Source organism: Pseudorasbora parva, chromosome 22, assembly GCF_024679245.1.
Source record: "Pseudorasbora parva isolate DD20220531a chromosome 22, ASM2467924v1, whole genome shotgun sequence".
Taxonomy (NCBI): domain Eukaryota; kingdom Metazoa; phylum Chordata; class Actinopteri; order Cypriniformes; family Gobionidae; genus Pseudorasbora; species Pseudorasbora parva.
Genome location: NC_090193.1, coordinates 34,775,011 through 34,792,324, shown reverse-complemented (window position 1 = coordinate 34,792,324; position 17,314 = coordinate 34,775,011). Strand labels below are relative to the sequence as shown.

Sequence of the window (17,314 nt, the reverse complement as noted above, 5' to 3'; positions counted from 1 at the left end):
ATTTTAATACTGATGATTTTGGCATACAGCTCATGAAAACCCAAAATTCCAGAGTCATGTACAGCTCATGAAAACCAAGAGTGTTGGGTCTTGCGTCTCTCAACTTTCTCTTCACAATATCCCACAGATTCTCTATGGGGTTCAGGTCAGAAGAGTTGGCAGGCCAATTGAGCACAGTAATACCATGGTCAGTAAACCATTTACCAGTGGTTTTGGCACTGTGAGCAGGTGCCAGGTCGTGCTGAAAAACAAAATCATCTCCATAAAGCTTTTCAGCAGATGGAAGCATGAAGTGCTCCAAAATCTCCTGATAGCTAGCTGCATTGACCCTGCCCTTGATAAAACACAGTGGACCAACACCAGCAGCTGACATGTCACCCCAGACCATCACTGACTGTGGGTACTTGACACTGGACTTCAGGCATTTTGGCATTTCCTTCTCCCCAGTCTTCCTCCAGACTCTGGCACTTTGATTTCAGAATGACATGCAAAATTTGCTTTCATCCAAAAAAAGTACTTTGGACCACTGAGCAACAGTCCAGTGCTTCTTCTCTGTAGCCCAAAGTGGCTTGACCTGGGGAATGCGGCACCTGTAGCCCATTTCCTGCACACGCCTGTGCACGGTGGCTCTGGATGTTTCTACTCCAGACTCAGTCCACTGCTTCCGCAGGTCCCCCAAGGTCTGGAATCGGTCCTTCTCCACAATCTTCCTCAGGGTCCGGTCCCCTCTTCTCGTTGTGCAGCATTTTTTGCCACACTTTTTCCTACCCACAGACTTCCCACTGAGGTGCCTTGATACAGCACTCTGGGAACAGCCTATTCGTTCAGAAATTTCTTTCTGTGTCTTACCCTCTCGCTTGAGGGTGTCAATGATGGCCTTCTGGACAGCAGTCAGGTCGGCAGTCTTACCCATGATTGCGGTTTTGAGTAATGAACCAGGCTGGGAGTTTTTAAGAGCCTCAGGAATCTTTTGCAGGTGTTTAGAGTTAATTAGTTGATTCAGATGATTAGGTTAATAGCTCGTTTAGAGAACCTTTTCATGATATGCTAATTTTTTGAGATAGGAATTTTGGGTTTTCATGAGCTGAATGCCAAAATCATCAATATTAAAACAATAAAAGACCTGAAATATTTCAGTTGGTGTGCAATGAATCTAAAATATATGAAAGTTTATTTTTTATCATTACATTATGGAAAATAATGAACTTTTATCACAATATGCTAATTTTTTTAGAAGGACCTGTATTGTTTCCCAGTTATTAGATACTTGAAAAAAAATTCAGTTTTTCACAAAAAAATAATAATTTAATAATACAGACAGCAGCATGAGTTTTCAGTGCTGAAACATCAGTGCAAAATAAAACACTGCAGCATTATTCACTGCAGCAAGGTAGCATTATTTCTACTTAAGGTAGTATTGGTTAAAATTCCTATGTTTTATGCAGTGCTTGCATGCCATTATGTGACATTTAGAATTAAAAAGTAGTTAGGTCACAAAATTACCCTGTATGTCATTAAGCACTAATTAGCAATACAAATATGTCCCTATATATGTACATATGAAATAATAGCATGTTAATATAATAGCAACCGAAAATATATAAAGCTCTGGACACTCCTCATATCTTTACAAGGGATTCGTCAGTTGCTCTCAGCTGGGATGAGCATCTTGCTCTTCTTGCGTTTTACTTTGCCGTGTGCAGGTGGGACTCCAAGGGACTCCAAACGAAAGGGGCGTGGAAGGAGAGATTCCACGGTTATAGGAGTCAAACTGGATCCACTGGAGGTCTGGTGGGCTGAACCATTACCAACTGAACCAGAATGGTTTGCTGTGAGAAAATGTAATTGGCAACATTTATAAGCATATCAGTTGCATGAGAGAAACAAATGAATATATGAAACATGAACAGCTTGTCACTGGGGCAGTACTCTTAAAAGGACATCTTAGTTCCTTTTTTACCCCAAAAGGTTTCATAGTAGTGCCTTAACGTACATATTGCTACTCTAAGGTACTAATATGCACCTTTTAAGTGTGAAAAAAGTACAAAGATGCCCCAGTGACAAGCTTTTTAATTAAAAAAAATTCTGAGAGTTAATCTAAAATGGTCTATATCAAATTTCTTACTTGTGTTTTTAATAAGGTCTCCAGCCAACAGCTGACTCGTCCGTTTTGGCTTGAAGTAGTTAGTGGCGATATGTTGGCTATCACTGCGTTTCAACATTTCCTTGTAGCGATCCTCATCCTCTTCTTCCTAAAAGACATTTGATTATGAGAAGTTTTTCATATTTATAAGTAATACTGTAAGGATTAAAACACTTTTCACACTACACTTAACCAAGGGTAAACATCTTTTTAAACCTCAGGTATGGCTGCTTTTAACACTGGGTTAAGATTAATAAGAATAAATAATATGTTTTGTCCCATTTATATAGAGCTTTTCTCTGCACTCAATGCGCCTAACATGGAAGGGGGATTCTCCTCAACCACCACCAATGTGCAACATCCATGATCCAGCATAGATGATGCAACGGCAGCCATATTGTGCCAGAAAGCCCACCACACACAATCTTATTAGCGGAAAGGGGCAAGTGAAGAAGCCAATATTCAAATATATTATATATATATGGGATGATAAGGAGGCCAATTGGCAAATTTGGTCAGAAAGCCAGGGTTAATGGTGCACTATGTAACATTTTACAAAAACCACTAGGCCAGTGTTTTATATTTTGTTCAGTTGAGTACTTACAATATCCTAAATGTTTCCAACTTTTCCAACGGAAAAGCGGAAATGGCACCGACGACTGTCCCACAATAATAAAAGTCCCGCTGCTCGCATTGTGTTGCGTTCAATCACTCCAGCGGCCTTGCTCAGCTCCACAACGTTTTGTCCTGCTCTGCTTCATACTACAGTAACGTTAGTAACCGCATCCATCAACATGATTTCTGCCCGAGTCCTATCCTGATTCTTTTCCACCGGCTGTGAGGTGAAGACCAAATGTCCCAAGATTCTGAGCTCAAACTTGGCGTCATCAAACTACGCCTTAGTTTTGAATAGTCGCCCTCTAGCGGACGGAGAAGTTACATGGTGCACCTTTAAACCCGTACTCTTTTTACAAAGGACATCCTGGGATTTTTAATAACCACAGAGTCAGGACCTCATCCGAAGGACGCAAGATGCAAGTGCAACGGTCAGTTTACATAGAAAAACTATGAAAAATGACTGCATTGGAATGAAAAAACTTGTTCTGTATGAACGGCCCCTTAGAGTGCCCTGGATTGTACAGTGTGATCTGCATAACTAGAATGTTAACTAATCGCAAACGAAACAATGCTTGCCTCATTAAATATGCATGAGCTTTGTACTTGTTACAAAGACTTTTAACAGGTTTCAGGAAAACAGTACACAATTTCAAATTGCCAAAGCAAAAATATTACTTAAAGTAATGAAAAGGCAATATTATTATTGAATTAGTGCTGTCAAACTGATTAAAAAAATTAGTGCTGCGATTATCCACATCCAAAATAAAAGTTTGTGTTTACATAATATATGGGTACTGTGTATGAATATTATGTGTATATATATATATATATATATATATATATATATATATATATATATATATATATATATATATATATATATATATATATATATATATATATATATATATGAAGTTAGGTCACACATATATATATATATATATATATATATATATATATATATATATATATATATATATATATATATATATATATACACACACATACGCATATTTAAGATTTTTTTAATATTTATGTATAAAATATGCAGAGGTGGACAAAGTACAAAACTGTACAAAAGTACTACTAGTCAAATATTACTCCGTTACAAGTGAAAGTTGTAAAAACAGATTTGTACTTAAGTAAAAATACAGAAGTATTTGTTTTCAAAAGTACTTAAGTATCAAAAGTAAATTTCCTTTTTTATGCCAACGCATTATGTAAGGGATAATGTACACCCAGCCGGTTGTTATCGCAGAATAAACCCCGACAGAGTGATCAGGACCCCGACGCGAAGCGGAGCGGACACCTGCTACTAGTCTCAAATAAATAATTATTAGACACAAAATATTGTCTCGAGATTAAATATTTTATTAGCTCTTACACAAAGCTTCCGCGAAGGAAAACAGTTCTAACCTGCTTTAAGCCTTTATCTATTGCTGAAGATTTGCCATATGCCCTTGCTAAATGTTGAAAATGAATGCTGAAAGGGTTGGTTCACCCAAAAATGAAACCATGCCTATGATTTACTCACCCTCAAGTTATCGTAGGTGTATGACATTCTTCTTTCAGACAAATACAATCGGAGTTATATTTAAAAAGTCCAGGCTAACATTAATCCCAGCAGTTGTTGTAGTTGTGTTTAAAGTCCATAAAAAATGCAGCTGTCCGTCAAATAACGTGCTCCACACGGCTCCGATGGGTTAATAGAGCCTTCTGATTCGAATCGATGCGTTTGTGTAAGAAAAAGATCTATATTAAAAACTTTATAAAGGAAACCTGCCTTGATGTCTTCCATTGTAACCCACGACTGTTTAAGCCACAAGATGGCGCCAGCATTAAGCATAGAAGTAGTACCGGTCAAGATAACTCGTAGTACCCGTATGAGCGGGTGTTATCTGGAAATAACATACCGATGGAATGCACGATTGACCAATCAGAATCAAGTATTTCACAGAGCTGTGTAATAATGTTGTATAAATGCACATTATGCCATCATGGTTTAAGCCAGTCAGTGATGCTCCATCTGACATACTAGCATACAACTACCTTAAACTCATTTTTAATACTTGTATATTAAGTTACAAAGCTCTTTACAAAGCTGCTGTCACTTTAAGGCCGAATGCACAGATCCAATACACGCTCCCAACTTTACTCTTCTCTTTCTCCCAGACGTTTATATTTTTAATATTCTATAAGACATGCATCAAGTGTATGCCAACTAAACTAATGTTGATTTTGATTATTTTACTGAAACATACTTTCAAAGTATGGCTATGGGGGCACACACTGCGCCTACGTTCCATTTTGCTATGAACTGATCAGTGTTCAAGGAAAGTTAGGAAAATGTATATGACCTTATAAGAGAGACTCCTGATAGACTGTCTGCAGCAGCAACAACAACAAAAAAAACTTTTAAAGAAGGAAAAAAAAATCATCCACCGACTTTCAGAGCTACAGAAACGACTTTCGACCTAGATAGAAATGTAGTGGAGTACAGGATTGCTTCAATCAGCAGTTAGCTGGATTTGACTGTTGACGATTTGACTTGATCTCGGATTGTTTGGTTCTTCGAAGTTCATCCTGGACTTGCTGTCATAGCAACAGGTCCGTTACTTTAAACCTGCTCGGGAGCTTATTTCATGTAAACAGGATTAGATTGCATCTTGAGGTGATACTTAAAATCTCAGTCCCAGCCACTGCTACTTTATTACAAAACTTCATTACTGAACCAAGGGCAATAATAATTTAAAATAATAATAAATATAAAAGTTTATTTGAAAATAATATTTTAATGTTGTGTAAAGTGTACGTATAATAATATAGACACAATCACTTGATTGAGAGATTTATTTGTGAATTGTGATGGAATAATTACTTTTTAGTTGTATTACACACATTGTGCAGCTAATCTTCGTTGTGCATTAATTTGAGTGATGACGGATATTATGGGAGTGCCTTGATGCAGCGCAAGAGATGCAGATCATTTGATCTTGACCATTAAGAAACTTTAATTAATACTGTCACATAACAAATCTGCTTCAAATTGAATTAAAAAATAAATTATGACATTGAAATAAAAATGGAAAGTGTGTACTAATATTATAAAACGGTGAATATCATTGGGAATCATGTTCATCAAAACGTTTGGTTTGGTCGTTTGTCTGTTTTCTTATACAGGTCCAGAAATTTGTGTTTTTTTTTCTTTCTTTTTTCCATTGACAAGATTTTTGCCAGGTGGCTTTTTTTAATTATATGATGTCATTACGTTGTCTTGACACCAGCCAATCGCTGCATTGCTGATCTTGGGTTTAGAGTATCGATGCATCTGCTCTCTTCAGGGAACACAGGCACGAGCAGTGATCTCAGATAACTTAATCCAGATATTTTAATCCAATCTGCAAATTCGTTTAAAGAACCAAATTAGCCAGAGATCAGTTATCACGATTAAAAGATCTGGGATCTGTCAAATCATCTCAGATGTATTAAGCGAGGTACAAAGAAAAGCCCCAGGTCTAAATGATCATCAGCAAGCAATTTCAAGTGTAAAACCCCATTGTTGAATGTGGGACATGAATAGGGTGTTGGTTTATCTTTTCATTTGTATCTGTGTATAAATGTCAAAAGTCATGTTTGAATGGCGTTAATTTAAGTTAAGACTAAATACCACAAAAGGTTCGGCAAGGTCTGAGGCAGAATTCCTGCGTGCTGAAAGTCTGCCAGGGGCAATGGCACCTGAAGAAGGCACTGTAGAAAAAGAAGAGAGACAGAATAATGTAGAATATTTACCTTTAAATCACGCAAGCAACTGAATGAAACATCAGCTTTTTTGTGCACCTGCACATTTATGGATATGCATTTGAATGTTTTGAATCAACTTTGGTTCGGAACATGATATTATTTTGAATGTTCCACGATCCCCTTAGAAACTAGTATTTCTCACACTGAATTTCATAGTACAGCACTTCACCTGCAGGTAAGATTGTTTTCTGCACAACAACCTCTGGCAGCCTCCAGGTCCCTCCCTCTTCATCCCACACTGCCTCCTTCCGCAGCCGATCCAGGTTGCTGTAGTTACAGTCCCTTCGCACCAGGGGCGCCATGCGCTCCAAGATTCCTTGAAGGAGCTGGCCTTCCCGCTCCAGACGACGGATGGTGGCCAGATAATCATCTCTCTCCATCTCAAACTCTGCCTGAAGATCCCTGATCTCCAACTTGGCAGCTTTCAGCTGTTCATTATATAAACAGATGGTTGAACCTTTTTTCATTGGTTCTAAAGTTTCATCTCAATGGCGAAAATAGAAATATAATCTAGAAGTTGAGACAAAAACAATAAGCTTTACATGCTCTACATTATCATAGCTCCTGTACATTTACAATTTAAAACCACAATAATTAACCCTGTACACACACATATAGTACCGGTCAAAAGTTTAAAAGCATAATTTACTATTGTTTTTGAAAGAAGTCTCATGCTCATCAAGTCTGTATTTAGTTGATCAGAAATACAGGGAAAAAAACAGCAATGTTCTGAAATATTTTATTTTTAAAATTATGGTTTTCTATTTTAATATACTTTAAAATATAATTTATTTCTGTGATGCAAAGCTGAATTTTCAGCATCATTACTCCAGTCTTGACTGTTTAGAAAGCATTCTAATATGCTGATTTATTATCAATATTGGAAACAGTTGTGCAGCTTAATATTTTTTATAACCTGTGATATATATTTTAGGATTTTTTAAATAAAAAAAACAGCATCTAACCAGTATTTCTTTTTTATTTCTTTTCTTCAGCAAGGATGTGTTAAATTGATAAAAAGTGATAGTAACGATTTATATGGTATATATATATATATATATATATATATATATATATATATATATATATATATATATATATATATATATATATATATATATATATATATATATATATATATATATATATATATATATATATATATATGAAGTTAGGTCACACATATATATATATACACACACATACGCATATTTAAGATTTTTTTAATATTTATGTATAAAATATGCAGAGGTGGACAAAGTACAAAACTGTACAAAAGTACTACTGGTCAAATATTACTCCGTTACAAGTGAAAGTTGTAAAAACAGATTTGTACTTAAGTAAAAGTACAGAAGTATTTGTTTTCAAAAGTACTTAAGTATCAAAAGTAAATTTCCTTTTTTATGCCAACGCATTATGTAAGGGATAATGTACACCCAGCCGGTTGTTATCGCAGAATAAACCCCGACAGAGTGATCAGGACCCCGACGCGAAGCGGAGGGGTCTTACATCACTCTGAAGGGGTTTATTCTGCGATAAAAACCGGCTGGGTGTACATTATCCCGCTTATTACACGGCTACGAGTCTCAAATAAATAATTATTAGACACAAAATATTGTCTCAAGATTAAATTTTTTATTTAACTGTGGTCATACAACTAAATATTAGTTTAGTGATTCACAGGATTGCTAAATCCCAGAAAGAAAAAAAATGTTTGTACAAAATAGTTTTGAGTTTGTACAGTCAAAGGTAGACACTGCTATTTTTTTGAACACACCCCTTTCAACTAATTGCCCAATTGCACAGCCTTAAGAGCGTGCATATCATGAATGCTGGGTCTTGTTTGTTTTCTGAGAATCTACTGAACCTACTGGTAACTTGTTTGCCACGTAGCAATAAAAAAATATACTAAAAACCTTGATTATTCTGGTTAGTCACATTGTACTGCTATTATTTTGAACAAGACTGTATATATATATATATATATATATATATATATATATATATATATATATATATATATATATATATATAGTACTAAAAGCTCTAACCTTCTTCTGTGTGTTCTCCAGGTGTCTGCTCTTGGCATGAACTTCCTCCTGGATGGAATCGTACACGTTCAGCAGCACGCTGTCACTCTCCTCACTGCTCTGGCTCAGAGCTTCGATTAGCTGCTTCTTCCTCTGGTCAGCCAGAGTCTTCCTCTGTCTGTGTCTCTGCTTCAGTTCCTCGTTCCTCACCTGCTCTCCACCCACAAACTCCTGCTCCAGCTGCTGCAACCTTAAGGCCAACAAAATATAACAGAGGCAGCATTTAAGTTCATTCGCTCCATATTGATCCTCTTTATATCAATGTCTAGAGCTATTACCATCCTGATAATTAATTATCCTTTCATCTTAAAGGTTCACACCAAGGGCGATAACAATAGTAATAAACTAAATTCTAAAACTCACTCTAAATCAAAAAATCTTTTGCAGAGTACACACCACAACTATAATAGCACATCGCTGGAATCACTTTCAGAACAATATTTTCCAGCTGATGAATGATAAAAGCATTGACAGCCAATCAGAATCCACCCGCTTTAAAGAGCTCAAGCATTTAAAGCAGTGTGTGATTTTAGCGATTCCAGTGGCGAGGTTGTGAACTGCACCCTGAGCATTTTAGCATTTAGTACACAGTGATGTTTTGTTCTAATGCAATGACATTCATAAATTAAGCGTTCAAATACTTTTTGGTGCCTGTGTGCAGTATGTTATTAGCACAGCATTTGCTCAAATCTGAGGATCTCACCTTTCCAAAACATGCTTCTGGTCCAGTTGAGCTGGTATGGCAACCACAACTGTATCTAACACCGAACCCTCACCACAGGCTCCTTGAACACTGGCAGAAACAAATCCTACACTCTCCTACACAAACAAGAGTCATTTACATTTGTGAGATTAAAAATAACTGGGGAAAAAAAAATTCAATTTGAAACATTTGCAAGGCCTACTCTGCTGCACGATTGTTTATATTGTCACAAAAATGTACATTGTATTTTCACACAGCTCTATATATAAAGTTATATTATCTCAAACTTTATTCACATACACTCATATATAGTGATATATATACTGTACAGCAAATAGCCAGATTTTTTTTTTATTTTGTCACTAAATGTAACTGGAATATTGCCCAGCTCTTGCATGGGGGGGAGAATCTCCGCAACCACCACCAATGTGCAGCATCAAGCTGGATGATGTGACGGCAGCCATTTTGTGACAGAACGCTCACTACACACCAGCTGATTGGTGGAGAGGAAACAGAATGATGAAGCCAATTATATATGGGGATTAGATGATGGACAGAGGCTAATGGACAAATCTGGCCAGGGTCATACCCTACTTATTTTCCGTCAGGACCTCGGTAAACGTCTCAGCCGAAGGACGGTGCTCTTTGACAGTATAGTGTCCCCATCACTATACTGGGGTGTTAGGACCTACACAGACCACAGGGTGAGCGCCCCCTGCTGGTCACACTAACACCTCTTCTTCTACATTAGTATCCAATCCTGCTCCTGGAGAGCCAATGTCCCGCAGATTTCAGCTTGAACCGAAATTAAACACCTGAACCAGCTAATCAAGGTCTAACTTGGCATACTAGAAACTTCCAGGCAGGTAAGTTGAGGCCAGTTGGAGCTAAACTCTACAGGACTGAGTTTGGACACCCCTGTACTAGAGCATCTCAACTGCTTGATTGTTGGTATTTTCGCTAAAAGTATTATGTACATGTGTATGTATAATGTATTATCGGCCAGCTCTAATATGCTAAATGTGACTATAAGGCATAAAGATATTGAGATATTCTAAGCACGAACATCATGATTTTCTGTAAAGCTGCTTTCAAACAATGCGTTTTGTGATAAATGCCATATAAATACATTTGACTTGACTGGACTACTCAAACCTAGTTTTAGGCTAAATCAAAGCACCTCGGGTACACTGTGGTCAACATTTGCCTGTTCTTGTGTAGCCACAGGTGCAGTGATGGGCTCTTCTTTAGGATGGTCCACACAAGGGTCACCTGTTTAAGAAGAGATCACAAGAATATTCGACCAGATTAAGATGATATAGCACCTAAATTTGTACCTAAAGAAAACTAGTTTTAACATTACCAGTGGTGTGTGTTCGACTAGCTCTGGACCACTCCAGAGAAGAGAGTCTGGTCTCGTATGACGTTCTCAAGGCAGCAATGTCCTCCTGGAGTTTGACTTTGGACTCTTGTTCAGCATTATACTCTGCCTGCAGCCTCGCGAGTTTCTTCTCATATTCCTAAAATTAGATTTACATGTGCATTTATGAATTTGGCAGACACTTTTATCAAAGCAACTTTCTGTGGGAATTGAACCCATAACCTTGGCAATGCTAGTGCCATGCTCTACAGCAGTGATCCCCAGACTCGGTCCTGGAGGGCTGCTATCCTGCAGAGTTTTGCTCCAACCCCAATCAAACAGACCTAAACCAGCTAATCAATGTCTTACTAGGTCCTATAAAGGCATTGATTAGCGGGCAGGCGGGCGGGCAGCAGTGGCTCATGTAGATTGTCTACAAACCGAAAGGTTGGTGGTTCGATCCCTGGTTCCAACTGACCAAGTGTCGAGGTGTCCTTGAGCAAGACACCTAACCCCAGCTGCTCCCGACGAGCTGGATGGTGCCTTACATGGCTGACATCGCCGTCGGTGTATGAATGGGTGAATGTGAGGCAAAAATTTAAAGCGCTTTGGATGGCCATAGGGTCTGTTAAAAGCACTATATAAATGCAGTCCATTTACCATTTACCATTAGGTGTTTCAGCTGTGCTTGATTAGGGTTGGAGCTAAACTCTGCAGGACCCCACCGAGTTTAGGGACCCCTGCTCTACAGGAAAAAAAATTGCAAACAATGGATAAGTTAAGTCCCGTTCACACCAAGAACGATAACTATAAAATAACTATTAGTGTCCACACCAGCAGACTATATTGTTCTGTTTATTCTATGCACATGCTTGTCTGCTGCTTTTATTGTTTTTTTATAGTTCATCAGCTGGAAAAAAATGCTCGGAAAGAGCTTTCAACAATATTGTTCTCTGTGCAGTCATGTGAACTCTATTTTGAGAATGTTTTTTAGAACTATATATTCATGGTTATCTTTATAGTTTTTGCCCTGGGTATTGCCCTTTAAGCTTGGAACATACTCTGCAAGAACAAAGAAATTAGTTTGTTTTCTCGAGGTGGCAAGAACAAGAACAAAGTTCGTTATGGCCAGAACATTTCATACTTCACGAGAAAAGCAGGTGCCGATCATCTGCGTTTCTCTGCATTAACCACGACCACTTTAAATGTCTGACCAATCACACAATAGTTCTCGGACACCCGCAAGAAAAAAAGTTCTGCTCAGGCGATGTGTCGAGAACAAGCTGCGAGAACTCCCAAACCAGGGCTGCGAGAACAAAATGACGTCATTTTGTTCTCGCAGCCGTGGGAGCGAGAACTTTTTTCTCTGTTCTTGCGGAGTATGTTGAAGCCTATAGTGTTTAATTATTTCTATCGACAATGAGAAAACCAATCAGCATATTAAAGGTCCCGTTCTTTGCGTGTTTTCGAAGCTTTCATTATGTTTACAGTGTGCAATATAACATGAGTTCATGTTTTGCGTGTAAAAAAACTGTATTTTTCACACAATATACACTGCTGTTTCCTCTGTCCTAAAAACGGCCTGATGATTTCCTTGTTCTATGAAGTCCCTCCTTCAGAAACACGTAACGAGTTCTGATTGGGCCAGTGCTTCCCGTGTTGTGATTGGACAGCAGCTTAGCGCACTTTGCCCGGAAAGGTCCCGCCTCTTACCATAACGGGGAGATGCAAGCGCTGAATGCGCGCTCTTCTCCACGTGGGAGCAACAAGACCACGCCCCCTATTTTGCGTTCTTGTGGGCGGAGGGTTAGTCAACAAACTGCTCTAGTGACGTCATTACATCCCTGCACTTCCTGCTGTAGTCCAAACCGGCCGTTCGCTGTAGGCTTTGAAAGGGAACTTCTGCTAAATAAAATATCTCACTTGGCATTGAACTTTGAGCTTTATAATTTTACAGGTATTATTTATGCTCTAACAGCAACATTACACACTAACTAAAGTTTGAAAGATGGAATCGCGAAGAACGGGATAAAATTTAAAGTTACCTCAAAAATCCTTCATTTTTTGAGGTGAAGGCCTTGTCCTAGTGTGGAAACAACTTAAAAAGTTTAGTTCACCCAGAAAATTCTGCTATCATTTGCTCACCCGCGTGTCATTCCAAACCCATAAGTTCACCTTCAGAACATAAAATGAAGTCCTGTCCCTCCAACTACCAATTTCATCAATCATTAAAGTAATCCATGAGAATCCATTTGTTAAACATTCATTTTATGAAGCGAAGACAGTGTTTTGTTTGCGCAAAATAACAATTTACCACTTTATTTACAAAATAGTTCACAAGAGTTGCATAGGCTTTCAATGGATAGACAATGAGGGTTTTATATCTGTACACACCTCTTTTATCCTGTCTTTCTCTGCTTCGCTCTCTGATGTATTGCTCTGGGGTCGCGACAGAACAGCTTGAGAATCTCCTGACTTCTGACCCGCCAAAAGTGCTGTTAACAGAAAAAAATAAGTCAAAATGCGCTCTTTCACTATTCAAAGAGATACACGTTTACACAAATGGTGTTTCTCTTACAGCTGATGTTGGAAGACCCCAGCTGCCCAGAGATTAACGCCCGCAACTTCTTGATTTCCTCCTGATACTCGCGCAGGAGGGCATCTTTTGGGTCCTCGTTGATGCGCGGACGGTTTTGGATGCTCTTGGCGCGGTTGGCGTAGCGTAGAGTACTGATGCTCTCTTCGTAATTGTTGTCGGCAGGTGAGAGACAGGCTACCATCAGGGTACGTGTGTTTCCGCCAAGAGAGTCCTGAAGCAAACGAGTGAGCTTGGAATCACGATACGGGACGTGCTTTGAACGACCATCCACCAACGCAGATATAACATTGCCAAGGGCTGAAAGGGACAAGTTGATCTTGGTGGCTTCTTGAAGGCGATCTCCAGTAGCACCGGTTTTCGACTGGCGTTCACTTCCTGCAAGGTCCACCAGATTGAGCTTTCCAGCACGCAGATGTTCTTCGCCTGCACCATCTAAATTCATATGAAGATTACAGATGTTTTATATAAATTCATTCATGCATATACATTTATTGATGCAGAAAAAAATGTGATTGAGACAAACCTGTGTTGCAGATCTCCAGGTGAATGGTGAATATAGAGTGCGATCGAGATGAATCTTTGTTCATGAGTGTGTATCCCACAGAGCGATTCCTCCAGCCCTGATCCATGATCCGCTCACATTCCCCGACGCTGTGCACCATATGCATGGACAGATCCCGTACATACACACCACGCTCAGGATGCTCCTTCAGCTTTAAACACACACAGCATTGAGACACTCAGTCTTTGTAAGCTAATATAATGAGCTATGGGTGATCATTGAAGAGACGTACTTCCATCTTCTGTTTGGTGTCTTTTGCCAAAAGATCTCTGATTTCCTCCTTGTAAATTTCCAGGTAAGATGCCCGTACAAGGAATTTTGTGTTCTCTGCACACTTTATAGTAAAGTTCAGGTTAAATGTCACTTTAAAACTTTATTACAATGAATATATTTCAGCTCTAAACATCTTACAGACCACACACTTTGGAATGGTAGTGCATTAATGATATTTTACTTTGTCATTCATATTGAATACTATACAGCAGTGAATATTAGGTTTTATACTACGATGGTATCCTGTCTATATAAAACTCACAATATGCAAATTGGTTACCTGGATTGTCTCAAAGATGTGCTCAAAAGCTCTAGGGATGATTCCCCTCTGGGAAGGAGGATCTAGAACACCTTGCATAGTGAACGACTTGCCACTTCCTGTTTGTCCATAAGCAAAAATTGTCCCATTGTAGCCTTCCGTTACACCCTGTTTGAAAAATAATATTTGACAAAGAATAGTACATGATGTAAAAACATAAGAAAGATAGACAGACATACATATTGCCAAAAGTTTTGGGAAGTCTGCCTTTACATGCACATTAACTTTAATGACATCCCATTCTTAATCTGTAGGGTTTAGGATGTTGTCCCACTCTTTGCAGCTATAACAGCTTCAACTCTTCTGGGAAGACTTTCCACAAGGTTTAGGAGTGTGTTTATGGGAATTTTTCACCATTCTTCTAAAAGCACATTTGTGAGGTAAGACACTGATGTTTTGATTTGAAGTCCTGTCTCACAGTCTCCGCTCTAATTCATCCCAAAGATGTTCTGTCAGGTGGAGGTCAGGACTCTGTGCAGGCCAGTCAAATTCCTCCACACCAAATGGGAACAGGAAGTTTGTTCCCACAAAGTTGGGAGCATGAAATTGTCCAAAATGTCTTGATGTGCTAAAGCATTAATAAGGGTTCCTTTCACTGGAACTAAGTGGCGGGGACCAAGCCCAACCCCTGAAAAACAACCCCACACTATAACACACACACATACACACACATGTTGGTCTATGTGGTTTACAGGGACTCTCCATAGGCGTAATGGTTTTTATACTGTACAAACCGTATTTTCTATCCCCTTACACTGCCCCTGCCTCTAAACCTACCCATCACAGGAAACATTCTGCATTTTTACTTTATCAAAAAAACATCATTTAGTATATTTTTAAGGCCATTTGAATTATGAGGACATTTGATATGTCCTCATAAACCACATTTTTAGAGTAATACCAGTGTAATACCCATGTAGTTATACAAATTTGTGTCCTCATAAACCACATAAACAGGCTCACACACACACACACACACACACACACACACACACACACACACACACACACACACTTTACACCTGGTACAATACAGTCAAGCAAATTTTCCTGGCAACCGTCAAACCCAGACTCATCCATCAGATTGCCAGACAGAGAAGTGTGATTAATCTCTACAGAGAACACGTCTCCACTGCTCTAGAGTCCAGTGGCTGCGTGCTTTACATCACTGCAGCCAATGCTTTGTCCTTTGTGATGTAAGGCTTGGATGCAGCTGCTCGGACATGGAAACCTATTCCATGAAGCTCTCAGAAAGTTGCAGACTTTTGCGCACTGTATGCCTCAGCATGCGCTGACCCTGCTCTATGATTTTATGTGGCCAACCACTTCGTGGCTCAGTTGCTGTTGTTCCCAATTGCGTCCACTTTGTTATTATATACCACTACCGGTTAACAAAGTGGAATATTTAGAAGTGAGGACATTTCAGGAATGGACTAATTGCACATGGCAATATATCACGGTACTGTGCTTGAATTCACTGACCTCCTGAAAGCGACCTATTCTTTCACAAATGTTTGTAGAAGCATCTGCATGCATAGTAGCCTGACAAGGCAGACCCACATCCAGATGTTTGGTCTGGAAACTCACCATTGACAGGGCTCAATCCGAGGGGCGGGATAAACGGTTGTCTTTCAAACTCCCTTTGCACACGATAGGATAGCGCTACAACCAACCAGAGCAACAAAGGTGAAGCGGAGCTAGTTGATAGATTAAACTTTCGCCGTATCCGTTCAGCAAAACTCCGAACACATCTTCTCTTTTTAAGAATGACTTCAGTGCCTTTCTTTGTTCTTTTCTCAGAGAAAACTCCAAGTCTTCCAGAGTCGCAGTCAAAGCCGATTCGAAAGACCGCCAATCGCCAGATTCTTTATTTTCAAGTAGCATGCAACTCTGCCGTCATTATGTTAAGCCCGCCCACCGACTCTACACATGATGTGATTGGCCTGACCAGAGTGGTTTTTACAGCTCAGAAGTATATTGAGAGTTGCTAGAGGACACTCGCGGCAGATTAGATTTTAGGGTGCGTCTAGATTTCTAGGCTACATTCATAGTGCTTGATTGGACGGACAGACGGACAGATCTGAATAGTCTAAATGGCCCTACTTACACATGCTTCTAGTAAATAATCAATTGAAGGAAGGGCTGTAGGTTACTTCCGTGACTAATTTAAACTATATGGTGTTCTGTTTCAGATAAGGAACAACAGGTTTCAGATAACCCATATCTATGGGCATGGACACTGGAAGGTGATTGGCCCTATAGAAGATCTAGCTGTCACACTGACCGGCCACCACACACACACACACACACACACACACACACACACAAATTATATTACCTCTACCAGAGGATATGCGATTTCGTTGTAGATCTCCTCAGTGGAATGGTTTATATAATAAGTCCCATCAAACGTGAATTGTTTGGGCGGCTCTTCTGAGGCTCCAGGTTTCTCAATGAAACACTGACAGTGACTGCTGTCAATGGAAACCACCATCTTACAGTTCAGCGCCTTCTCTCTGTCGTTCAGAGGTCGACATCTGACGACCACCTTCACGGATTCGGATGCCATCTGGACGGATGATGTGGTCGCTGCTTATCTGCTGAACAGAAATGTAAATGTCACTCTAAAGATCAGACCGCAATGTGGCATGGTCATCTCATGAAGACAAGGAGCTCTTCTGATATTAGATAAAACGCTTACGAACACTGTCATCCGGTCCAGGTTCCGTAGAGGCCAGTTTGAGGTCAGGCTGCGGTTCGCGACATTAAATAAAGCAGCGTGTTTCTCTTGCTGAGGCGTTCGTCGTTGCCTAGCAACTCCAAACTTCAAAGCGCCCCCAGTGACA

General features: G+C 39.3%; 1 protein-coding gene across 4 annotated transcripts; it reads right to left on the bottom strand.

The window, feature by feature from the left end:
* Positions 1-1,300: 1,300 nt before the first annotated feature.
* On the bottom strand, positions 1,301-17,303 carry kif17 (kinesin family member 17). 4 transcript variants are annotated; one of them, XM_067431152.1, is made up of 15 exons: positions 17,170-17,303; positions 16,807-17,068; positions 14,430-14,576; positions 14,109-14,210; positions 13,838-14,027; positions 13,294-13,746; positions 13,110-13,210; positions 10,719-10,875; positions 10,536-10,627; positions 9,356-9,471; positions 8,614-8,842; positions 6,732-6,990; positions 6,429-6,508; positions 2,126-2,252; positions 1,301-1,829 (listed from the first exon to the last, which is right to left on the bottom strand). In XM_067431152.1, the coding sequence occupies exons 2-15, from the start codon at positions 17,035-17,037 to the stop codon at positions 1,642-1,644; spliced, it is 2,472 nt and encodes an 823-aa protein (XP_067287253.1). In that variant the 5' UTR covers positions 17,038-17,068; positions 17,170-17,303; the 3' UTR covers positions 1,301-1,641. The 4 variants fall into 4 exon arrangements, with proteins under 4 accessions (XP_067287253.1, XP_067287254.1, XP_067287256.1 ...); XM_067431153.1 differs by having other exon boundaries at positions 16,807-17,065; positions 17,170-17,289; XM_067431155.1 differs by having other exon boundaries at positions 16,807-17,065; positions 17,174-17,216.
* Positions 17,304-17,314: the final 11 nt, after the last annotated feature.